The following is a 12,244-nucleotide window of genomic DNA, read 5'->3' as shown; positions in this document are numbered from 1 at the left end:
CAATGCACCTTGGCATAGATTCTACAAATGTCTGTAACTGGAGAAATTCCATAATTGGGTGTTTTGTTCATGATGGTGGAAAACGCTGTCTCAGGCGCCACTCCGGAATCTCCCATAAGTGTTCAGTTGGGTTGAGATCTGGTGACTGAGACACACACACACACACACACACACACACACCCTTTAAACTCCCTATGCTCCTTTGAGACCCCTTTTTCAAAGTCACTGAGATCTCTTCTTCTAGCCATAGGAGCCAACATTTCATACATGACCCTAAACATGGGATGCTAATTGCTTAAATAGCTCAGGAACCACACCTGTGTGGAAGTACCTGCTTTCAATATACTTTGTATCCCTCATTTACTTAAATGTTCCCATTATTTTGGCAGTTACCTGTACCCTTGCAGGTCCTTGATACCAAGAAACAGTCCACCATAAAGTCTGGCTAACTTTGTTTGTGCTCTTTTATTATGATAGGCAGTAAGGAAAGGACTTTTTATTGTGGCATCTTTAGTAGAGACTCAAAGTACTACAACAATGTCTCCCTCTGGAATGCTTACATTGGAATCATTACTTATAAACAGGAACATTTGAGTCGACTAGAGCTCAATGAGATGAAAAAACGAAAAGGATGTTGTCCCGTTTCTAGCAGCTGCCAAAGGATCATGGGATTTTCACAGTTCCTGACAGCCTCCCTAAAGAGTCTGGTGGAATCCACAAAGCCTCCCGCGCCAGGCTCAGTCAGGAATCTATCAAACACAAGGCTAGGACCTTCACTCTGACAGTACAGCACACACAGTCTTCTAGACCAGACCTTAAAGGGATCATCATTTATCTACTACTACAGAGTCAGATGAACTCGTGGATACCATTTTTATGTCCCTGTGTCCAAAATGAAGGAAGTTAGAGGTAGTTTTGCGAGCCATAGGTCTATGGGTATCTGATAGGTCTATGGGTCTGTAGTATGTTAGCAGATACCCATATACTTCCAGTCATTGCGCTAACGAGAGTTAGCAATTGCATAGCAACTTCCTTCAAACTGCACACAGAGACAAAAATTGTATCCACGAGTTAATCTGACTCGGGGAAGATAAAGGTCCTCATTGTCAAAATCCCGAAGTATCCCTTTAAGCTTGCTATCTAGGGGAGGAAAACTTTACGCTTGCTATCTAGGGGAGGAAAAAACAACTATTAATTATATCAATCAATATTATGTCCCTATAAGAAAACCCTTTGAAGAACCCTTGATGTTTCCAGGTAGAACCATTTGGTTCCAAGTTGAACCATTTTGGGTTCTATCTGGAACCAAAAAGGGTTTTACCTGAAACCAAAAAGGGTTCTCCTACGGGGACAACCGAATAACCCTTTTGAGTGTAGAGTAAAGTATAGTATGGTCTAGCTAGATTATAGCCTACCTCTTGATGCGTGTTCTAACTCATTTCTGAAATGCTCTCTGTGCACTATCAATTACTAAAGATAATCATTTGTTAAGATATTATCTCAAAGTGTACAGTCATACCCCTCTCACAATAAAGCATGAGATTCTATACACGTTTTCATTCCAACGATACACTATCACGATCCATCCTTAAAAGGCAGTGTGGCCAGTCGCCTATTGAAGAGGGACTCGAAGGAGGGAAAAAACACACTCCCTCCAATGTAAACACCCCTTAGCACAGGGAAAGGTTTCTTTAAATGTGAGCTTGGAATTTGCTTGAGAAACTCACGAGTGATCACCTCCTTGTACAGAGAGTGTAACTCATCTCAACAACACCTTGTTGTGTTTATGTGCAAAGAGAGGTACGGATCCCTCTTTAGGGGCTAGGACAGCCACCCCTTTTCTCTGTGACGGGATGGACACCATGTCTTCAAGTGCTTTACTGTATACTTTATCTCTCTCCCCCATCTCTCCCTCTACACGTACCATTGTTCACCCTCGCTCAAACACAGCAGAGGACACAGAGAGAGTCCTGGCAAAAATAATCCATCTATCATAGCTCAATTGACCGGAGGGAGTTGTCCATGGCAACTTGGCTGGAATACAATACAACTATTTCTAAAGGTTTTAAGTAAGGCTCATACAGAATGTTAAGAGATGGCTATTGGACTACACTAGTTGTTGTTTTTAGGACTTACTGTATGGGGATCTATTTTAGGCTGACGCTAAAGGTAGACTCAGCGAGATGACGTTGCAACAAACATCACGTAGATATTTAGATGAGTGCGACGCAACACTTTTCCCTCACACAGTCACACGGAGTATCTGCGCATGTGCACGGGTGTGCTTCACGCTGCCACAATGTGGTAGATAAGTGATCAAAACAGCAGAGAAGTTTAGCCTCGTCTTCAAGGTGGGTGGGAAGGCAGTTGGTTATGACATACATTTTGCCGGAGGAGGTGCACAGTAGCCTAAGTAATCAGTATCCTATCACCAATGTTTTATAAAAAAATATATCACCTTTGGGAGCAGCAAAACTCTTTACATATATTTTCTCCAGATTCTGTGAAAAGTTTGGACTCATTATATGCGATTCCCATGAAAATAAAGATGCCAGTGACCGTAGGAAGCCAGTTTAGAAACATCATGTTGTTATATAAGACTGATTATTGTTTATAGTTGACCACTTTCCTCTGTCGGCCGTGGAGCTAAATCCGCTACTGATATTTGCCTGTTTGTTTGTTTACGTTTACAATTATTCACAAAATAGGACAAATATAGCAACCCCCAAATATTAATAAATATGATTATTATTATTAATAATAATCACGATACTTGATCAAATTTTATCGTAATTTTAAAAAATTGACATAAAAAAAACGGATAAAGGTTTTTTATAACTTGGCCTATTATAGGGTTACTGTATAGTATTTAATAAACTATCTTCAACGGAATGGACAAACCAGATTTTGTGGGTTTTGACACTCTTATGTAGGTGTCATACCGAGGCAATAAAATATCACAATATGTCACAACGTGTCTAAATAAGTGCCATAACAGTGTATTGACAATGTTATGACAGGTTATGATGAGTTATGTCAGCTGTTATGACAGGGTTATGCTTAAAATAAAGTGTTAACCTAAACTTTAAAGTTGTAAAATGTAACTAAGATACATTTTCTCATCTACACACACACGGCTGCAGTTGGCCAGGGTGTGTCATGTTGTATCATCTCCATCACTGCTTCCTCCTGAACAGCCAAATATAGCCCTATATGATTACCTTCTGTAAAGGTGCCTGCTGGTCACATCTGTCTACCCATGAATCAATCTCTTATTTCAGTTGACCTTTTCATAATGAGCATGGCCCCAATTTTGTCACCATGCCACACAAAAAGTATGCTTCCAGTAGTGATGTGGGGAAAAAAATCTATATCGTATTGTATCGTTTTGACAATATCGCAATATTATTTTTGCGCTAGTTGGCTGTACCTGCACCAAAACTCCAGTATTTTTCCTTCATAGCTTGTTCTCCATCTTCTTTTTAAATAGGGAGCAAATTTGTTTCGACACTTTTATTTCCATGACTGATCAAAACTAACTTTCTCATGGCTCTCTCTTGTCCCTCTGCAGCAGAAATATGGTGAGCAATATGTTTGGAACATCGAATCACAATAAAATCACAGTATCTGTCAGGTTTTGGCCAAGACTGTTCGGGTTTTGGTCACTAGATGTCCCCATTGCACCTTTTTTGTACCTTTTGTTTTTCTTGCTCTAATTATTGTTTGCACCTGTAGGTCATTCCCTTGTTAGTATTTATACCCTGTGTGTTCCTCAGTTCCTTGCTCAGTGTTTGTAAGTTAGCACCCAGCCCCAGCCCAAGCCTTGTTTTATACAGATATTTCTCTTGTTGGATTTTCCAGAGGTTCTCTGATTTAGTTCTTGTATATTATTTGAGTAGTCTTTTGAGGTTTGTTTTTCCCTGCTGTTTTTTACCACTTTGTGGAGTTTCTTTTGTATTTTGGAGGATTTCCATTTTGTGCCTCTTGGCTTTATTTTTGGACATTGTGGATTTAGTTTCTTTGCCTGAAGATTTTGTTCTTTAATTAAACCACCATCTCTAGTACTGCTGTGTCTGCCTCATCTTCTGGGTTCTGATGATTATTAGTGACTGTTTCTCGCACCGGGTCCTGACAGTATCGAATCGAAATACATATAGAATTGTGATAATCGCAATACATATCGCATCGGCCCCTAAGTATCGTGATAGTATCGTATCGTGAGGTCCCTGGCAATTCCCAGCTTATACCCTCCCTCCCCCTGCACACACACAAGCACGCATGCAGTGTACCAGACGGTCTGTCGCATTCCAATCCTATTCACACATGCCAAGTATCCAAAGGGACCACTTGGGAAGAGTACTGAGGTACAATTCTGTCCAGACTATGTATTGGACACTCAGTAAGGCCTCATAGTAGAAAAAAACAGGTGAAAGTCATCTCTGTATTGGCAGAGACTTGGCTTGCAGGATCCCTGCAGTTTACTGTGGATCACAGAGCGAGACAGCTTAGTGTCCTTGAATTACTTGTTTCTCTCTTACTTTGAGTACATAGTCAACACTGCTGCTTTCACTTTTGTTTGTTTGTTTGTTTACCTCTTACAATATTAATATGTGCTCTTTAGATGTTTTGAAACGGGTGTGATCTTATTTATAGTAGCTGTTCTTTAATTTAATGTTCAAAACAAATAAAGTATGAATGCATGCAGTGATACCATGAACTCACATAGAAGTCACAGATTGAAGGAAACACCATAAGAGGCTATACATTACAAAATCACTAAAAACAAAGGATTAAGAGCCAAATAGAAAGGTCTGTGGGTGAGAGAGAACATTTCTTATAGATTACCACCCAGGGTAAAGACTTATTTCAAAATTCAATTTCATGCCTTTCTCCAAACCTACAGTTGAAACCCGAACAAAAGCGTTAACATTTATACACATCCAATTGCCTAGCAGTCCTGCAGCACAGCAAGTTGTTTTATCACTTACAACTGTATGTTTCATTGGGTGCTCACAAGCTAATGGGCCTTGAATGCCATTGGGGACAGGCGAGTGATAGATTAACCATGCTTACCGATTGCTACCCTGCCAGAACTGCCAGACACAGTGTTGCGTGTTCTGTCTGTCACTGTTCCCGACAGCGATAGGGGAATAGCCAGTAGAGAGTCTCTTGTTAGTTAGCATCAGGAACAAGGCCTGAGCTCATTTTCCATTTAGCAACTCTCATTACTAGCGTACAGAACAATAAGGGTTGGTTGGTGCCTTGGCGTGCTGGGAGTATAAGTGGAGGAATAGAGACCGTACGGTCCTGCTATGAAGACATTACGAGGATGGCGCCATGATGAGAGGGAAAGGTCTTCATCTCTACTGGGTCAGTGGTACTGCTAATATACAATATGAGCAGTAGCCTAATACATAGCCACATAGTGTGAGGAGAACCACACAGCAGACCAAAACCCAGAGACATGTTCTGTAAGAGTAAAATCTATGTATTTTCATCTCAGTGCTTATAGTAACGTAGTGTCTGGTCAGAGGTAATGTACGTAAAATGAGGCGGCTCTCACACCATCTATAAAAACATACAGTTTAGCCAGGAAGCCCGCAGGTTGAGCTTGTAGTCATAACTTTTTAACACCCTTTATTTATTTAATACTGTCATATACGTTACACTCACCTCTGTGACAATTTTCTAATGGTTAAATACCATTTCAGAATTGCTGTAGGCTACAACACCACAACCACATAGTCAGTGGCCCGCCAGACCCCTCATACTGTACCCAATGTGTTTTTTCCCCTTCACGGTAGTTGATCCAAAAGCGTAAAAGTTGGTCTCCAACCCTAGTAAAATAAATGACTTGTATGCCCCCAGTAGTCTGGCACAGGTTGAAGGTTCTCTGGAAGTCTGCCCTAAACCGCTTCCCTCTTTATCAACAGCACCGTTTTCTCCTTAAGAGCCCCTCTTGAGTCAATGTTTTCAGACGTCACAACCGATCAAGGTGGCCCTTAAACTTATTTAAACAGCCTTCAGAGTGAGTTTATTACTCAATGACGAGATCAGTAGGTAGACATGGTAGACTGTAAATGCTCAGGCTGTTTGGCAATCCCTGCAGCACCAAGGAGTCGAGAGCAGTAGCCATTTTGTACCGCCTCCCAAAATAAAAATAAAAGTCTGATTATGACTTATCTTTTACTTCTCCATGTTTTATCTCTGTCTCATGCATTATGTACTGATGAGTGTCTGGAGAGTGTGGGAGAAACGCTAAATCCCCTGGCGGGAAGATCAAAGCCATTATACGGTTATTCTCTGCTTCCCCACCCATGTCCCAGAGTGACCTCCGCCTGGAATGAAAGTTCCTTGCACCAATTCGTCATCCATGACCACACTGATATGATCTCCTAGTGAACACGCAAACTGTGAAATATGAGTGTTTAAGATGAGCTCTACTCCACAGTATTTGTATTGGGTTCATTTATTCCAAATGCTTGTTTTGTGAAGTGTTTGTACAGATATTGGATACGCCCAAGAACCAACACTATGATGTACTGAGAGCAACAACAGTCCTTTGTATATCTTCTAATCTAGCTCCAATGTCAACAGGGGCGTGGAAAGCTCCAAGAGTTTAGTGAATCAAGTGTGACAAATAATTTCTCACACAAACAGGAGGACATGAAGCATGATGATGGCATATCAAGTCTTGCATGGAGGTCGTAATTGGTATAAACACAGCAACTTAAAATAAGCAACAAACAATAACATTTTGGTAATGAGGCCGACAATTACTCAACAGAGTCCGTATAATTAGACTTTAGCTTTGATGAAAATCGTCATACCAAATCAAAGACAGAAGTGTTTCAACACAACAATCGTCAAGATAAGAGTTCAATTGGTGTTGTGGCAAATTGATTCAACCTCCAGCCTCCAACCTTTGATCAGATGACCAAGGCAGCAGATTGCTTCCAGTTATTTGGGATATCTTCAGAGAAAATAAGGTTACCTAGGAAAATAACACTACTATGCTGCTTGAATAACATCAATCAATAAACATAAGATTTAATTGTGATCATTTTGTAGACACATTTTTTTATTTTTAAATTGCACACTTCATGTGTTTTGGATTTTCTTTATCTATCATAATTCCTCTAATTCATCACTACCCACACACACTGTTTCTTTAAGTCCTTTCTAAAGTCACTGATAATAAGTTATACTTCTCTCCTCAGGTCTATCCTAAAGGCACATGAAAACATCTGAGTCAAAACAAGTCAATTAGTTTCCCCTGCTTTGGACCAAACTGCTGGGGTGGGCAAACCCTTTTTGCAGAGAGAATCAATACCACCAAGAAATGCTAGTAACCAATCTGAATCAAGGAGCACAAAGCAAGGGCGAGCGGTCTCTCAGAGAAACCAAATACACAGGAAAACGTCATTCCTTTCTTCCTGAACTCTTGAGTACGCAGCTCACTTCAAAGTTCCTTCTAGGTATTTGTTTAAATGGGCAAACTTTTTCATGAGATTGCTTTAGTAATCAGGTCCTACATTTTCTACAATTCAGCAATTATTGCAGTTAAAAAAAATAGCAATGATGACTTTTTACCTGAGGGCATTTAAATAATTAGAAAATTCTGGAAATTTCTATGTAGCACATTATCATAACTAGGTTAAATGACATCAGTGCTTTCAAATAATGTCCCCATTCACCTTCATGAATACTGCCCTTGTACCTTCTGTTTCTTACCCAACTGACATCAAAGTGCTAAAGCTAAACATCCGGGCGGACAGAGGTAGAAGTCACATTTAATCCAGCATCACCAACGAGTCCAGGAAACACACTTGACAAATAAAATCTGTATTACCATGGAACTGACATATATCAATGAGCAGCCAGCATATGTTTTTCTTGATGTGTGCACAGCGGCGACAGTGCTAGCGCGATTACATCATTCTAAACAGAGCTCAAGGTATTTAGTTAATCAGTAACCCCTTTACAGTGGCCATTGAAACACTCAGCTGATCGAAGAAGAGACATGGCTATTCACTTGACCTTAGGTGTATTATGTACTTAGAATTGATTTTAAACCCACATCCGGGATCTGTCAGAAACGTACATAAATGTCCCCTCCCCTGTTTGCATAGTTTATGTGATATATTTCAATGATTTGTTGTGACTGCCACTCTGAATGAGGTAAATGTTAATTAGCTGTGAGTTGTTTAGCTAGAAATATGACCAGGCCAATGGTGACAATGGTGTGGTAGCAAGTTCCACAATGCATCACAATCATCATCTCGCTGAGTTTAGAAAAGGAACATTTATGAAAAACCTCAAGGTCGTCAATTTGTTACAACAATCTCATTTCAATTTTGAGCATTATAGTAAAAAAAGCAGGTGAGATGCTTGTTTTTGTCCTCTCTTCTCTGGAGTTAAAATTAGACAAGAGATGTCTGACTTTTCAGACTTAAGAGCTTGCAGAGCTTTCTGAGATTTGAAGTTCTGAGTTTTGAAGTTCCTTCACCTTATGTCGAATCAACCTTTACATTTCAGAGAGAATCTGATGCACGTCCATTGCACCTGTCCCAGAACTAACTGGGAGGAACCTGTGTTTCCTCTCAAGTCCGTTGTGGATGAGGGGCAGGTTCATCGGAAAGGTCCTGTCAATCATGACAGGGTCCTCTGTAAAAACCACCAATCTGTATCGATCTGTCAAGTAAACAATCCAGTGCTGAGACTAGTGAGTGAACACCGAGCAAACATCGGACATTACTTCTCTGAGTTTTTTCTCCGTCTTTCTCTTTTCATTTCCTGGGAGAGACTAGATGCAATACCCAATGAATCCCAGGAGAGATAAAACTATAAATACTTCAGTCATTGTGTTTTTTATGTAATGTCCACAATGTACTCTAATCGACACCATTTCCAAGGGTCCGCAAGGGCCACCATAATGGCTCATGGAAGGAAATGTTACATTCAAGTGGTTTCCATTTCAAAGTTACCAGTCATATTCCACACGTTTCAGATTCCCATCTCCAATACCCAACTGCCCTATTCTATCAGGGCTGTCCAATAACCACTCTAAATGATGGAAATGACTATGTAAAACAAGCTGTTTTAGATTCATGGCATCATGAGCATTCTTGATCTTTGTCCCCTTGAGAAATATGATTCTCGTTTGGACTGCTCGGAGACATCACTTCCTGCTGACACAGGATCTGCTAGGTGATCATGAAAAATGTCTAAGGTCATAACTAGGACTGCATAATTTGCACCTCCCGTTTTTGAAATACTGAAAGCACAACATAGATGTATCAAGCCTCACCCAATTCACTACAACAGCTGCTCAAAATCAACAGCATAGGGTAAATCAAGTCAAATTAAGAATGCATATGTTTTATCACCATATCTCCTAGCTAGGCAGATCATTACTGGTGTGTCTGCTGAGGCCAGCGTTATGAAGGTGACCTTACCCTCCATGTTCTTTACACCTAATAGCTTTCAGACTCATTGCTCATCCCTCAAACGGAACCTGATATTTATAACGGCCAGACAGTCAGGAAGAGTGACACCAAGGTTGTCCTCTGTACTATAAAAAGCCCAGACAAACAGCAGTTGGGGAATGTAAACTAAACACCCTCCCCAAATGATAAACCCTGCTACGTCCAGATACATTGTATATACAAAGCTGTGAGAGAACACTACTATCCCTCTTTATCGGTCTTGCCCTGACGGGTTGTTTAAGGAGCGAGGTAAGGAGGACAGTCATAATATTGGAGTACTGAGGAGCCAATGGACAACGAATAAAGAATGTAGTACAGTGAGGGGACAGATTGAACTGGGCATAACCTACAGCTGTGGTACAGAGAGGGGACAGATTGAACTGGGCATAACCTACAGCTGTGGTACAGAGAGGGACAGATTGAACTGGCATAACCTACAGCTGTGGTACAGTAGAGGGGACAGATTGAACTGGGCATAACCTACAGCTGTGGTACAGAGAGGGACAGATTGAACTGGGCATAACCTACAGCTGTGGTACAGTGAGGGGACAGATTGAACTGGCATAACCTACAGCTGTGGTACAGTGAGGGACAGATTGAACTGGGATAACTACAGCTGTGGTACAGTGAGGGGACAGATTGAACTGGCATAACCTACAGCTGTGGTACAGTGAGGGGGACAGATTGAACTGGGCATAAATAAGCTGTGGTACAGTGAGGGGGCAGATTGAACTGGGCATAACCTACAGCTGTGGTACAGTGAGGGACAGATTGAACTGGGCATACCTAACAGCTGTGGTACAGTGAGGACAGATTGAACCTGGGCATTAACCTACCAGCTGTGGTACAGTGAGGGGACAGATTGAACTGGGCATAACCTACAGCTGTGGTACAGTGAGGGGACAGATTGAACTGGGCATAACCTACAGCTGGATCAGAGGCCTGATTAAAGCAATCACTGGTCAGTCACATCTAATCAATGCTACTTTACACAGCCAGCCCTTCTTTCCTCCAACAGACAGCATGCGACCCGAATCAATCTCCACAGTAATATCAGAGAGGTTTGAAACCTATATTCAGTCTCTTTGTTTAATATCAAAGGAAAGGGGAAACTTATAAAGAGACAAACAGAGAGAGATTCTAAGGGAGCAAGGGACAGAATGAGACAGTGAGAGAGGGTGAGACAGAGAGAGATAGCGAGAAGACCACTTAGGAAGTTAAGATAGTTTGCTGCTGTCTTTTTCAATGGCAGTGTTCTTGTCTATTCATACCATCAAATGAATAATTCAGCCTTAACTTCCTTTATAAATGTACCCTAAGCAGCGACAACTAGAATAGGATGGGGAAGAAACTCATGAGGAAAAATAGGGCAAAAATGTCTTTAGAAAGGTTGCTCACGCCCTTGACTTGGCTTCCCTGCTACTGTACACTGTAATCATTGGGGGTTACAGTGAGTCATTTGAAAGGAATTAAAACCTTTCAAATTATAATTCCATCCTAAAACAAGATTGCATAGAGTACAGCACTATTCCATCCTGCTTTTTGATGGTCAGTGAACACAACTTTCATCTCGGCTCATCAACTCACTGAATTTTTACTGCAACACTCACTGTGCCAGACAACATACTGATCAGCTGAGTTTTTGCAACGGCAGCAAAAATAAATATACACCATGGGAAAACAACCCAAAACCGAAAGTTAGCATTAAATGAATCCCACTGGGAAAATCAACCCTCACTCAGTCCAAAACATTACATTCCACTAGAGGAATGCAATATAGACGCAGCGAGTGCTGCGCTTGATACATTCTAATTGAAGTTAATCAGCATCATCCTCGTCCAGCTCAGTAAAGCACAGCAGATAAATCAGATGCTCATTCATTCTTCTTCTATTCTTCTACAGCTTCCAATACCTATTGATGAGTCAGGCTCACCTATGGGCTATAAGTTACTATACTTAAAAAAAACGTTTTATTCATTTAACTTCTAGGCAAGTCAGTTAAGAACAAATTCTTATTTACAATGACGGCATACCTCGGCCAAACCTGGACTATGCCGGAGCCAATTGTGTGCCGCCCTACGGGACTCCCAATCACGGCCCGATGTGATGCAGCCTGGATTTGAACCAGGGACTACAGTGACGCCTCTTGCACTGAGATGCAGTGCCTTAGACTGCTGCGCCACTCGGGAGCACAACATGGCTTCAATGGCCTCTGTGCATCATAAACTGTAATCATCAAGAGGTTCTGGCCGTGTTGGGGGTCTTCCCCCCTTGTGAGGTCACAGTTATCTCTCAGGTGTAAATCTTAAGGCCAAGGTAACGGTAATGTGAAATGCCCCTGCTATGCTTGGCACAGCACTGCACACACAGATTGGGCTTCAGTGAACACTACTTGATGGACGAGCCTTCAGGCTTTGGGGACTTGAGGGATCATTTTGTTACCCCACACTATTTTGCGCCAATCACAGCATAAGCTATATGAAAAATGTACACAGTCAACTCTTCATGCAGCCAGGACCTGGCTAACAGAGGAGATGTTGTCTAACTTGTCTAACTTCCGGCGCCGAAAAGAGATGGCCGCCTCGCTTCGCGTTCCTTGGAAAATATGCAGTATTTTGTTTTTTTACGTGTTATTTCTTACATCGGTACCCCAGGTAATCTTAGGTTTCATTACATACAGTCGGGAGGAACTACTGAATATACGATTAACGTCAACTCATCATCGTTCCTACCAGGAATATGACTTTCCCGAAACG

At 41.3% G+C, this 12,244-nt stretch overlaps 1 protein-coding gene across 6 annotated transcripts in view; it reads right to left on the bottom strand.

The window, feature by feature from the left end:
• LOC111952068 (muscarinic acetylcholine receptor M3) overlaps window positions 1–12,244 on the bottom strand; it is a 115,659-nt gene that overhangs the window by 11,975 nt on the left and 91,440 nt on the right. The window contains exon 1 of one of the 6 annotated variants that reach the window (XM_023970530.2): window positions 7,853–7,919. The exons of 2 other annotated variants lie outside the window; for them this stretch is intronic. Coding sequence is in view for 1 of the 4 variants with exons in the window: in XM_023970526.2 (XP_023826294.1) it covers window positions 7,735–7,766 (32 nt within the window). In the remaining 3 variants the exon portion in view is untranslated. Of the gene's footprint in view, window positions 1–7,697; window positions 7,920–12,244 lie in introns of those variants that run through there. 3 more of the 6 variants (XM_023970527.2, XM_023970528.2, XM_023970526.2) reach the window with 3 other exon arrangements.

Source organism: Salvelinus sp. IW2-2015, linkage group LG25, assembly GCF_002910315.2.
Source record: "Salvelinus sp. IW2-2015 linkage group LG25, ASM291031v2, whole genome shotgun sequence".
In the NCBI taxonomy this organism is placed as follows: Eukaryota; Metazoa; Chordata; class Actinopteri; order Salmoniformes; family Salmonidae; genus Salvelinus; species Salvelinus sp. IW2-2015.
Note: the sequence above shows the minus strand (reverse complement) of the source record. Positions and strands in the feature narration are given on the sequence as shown.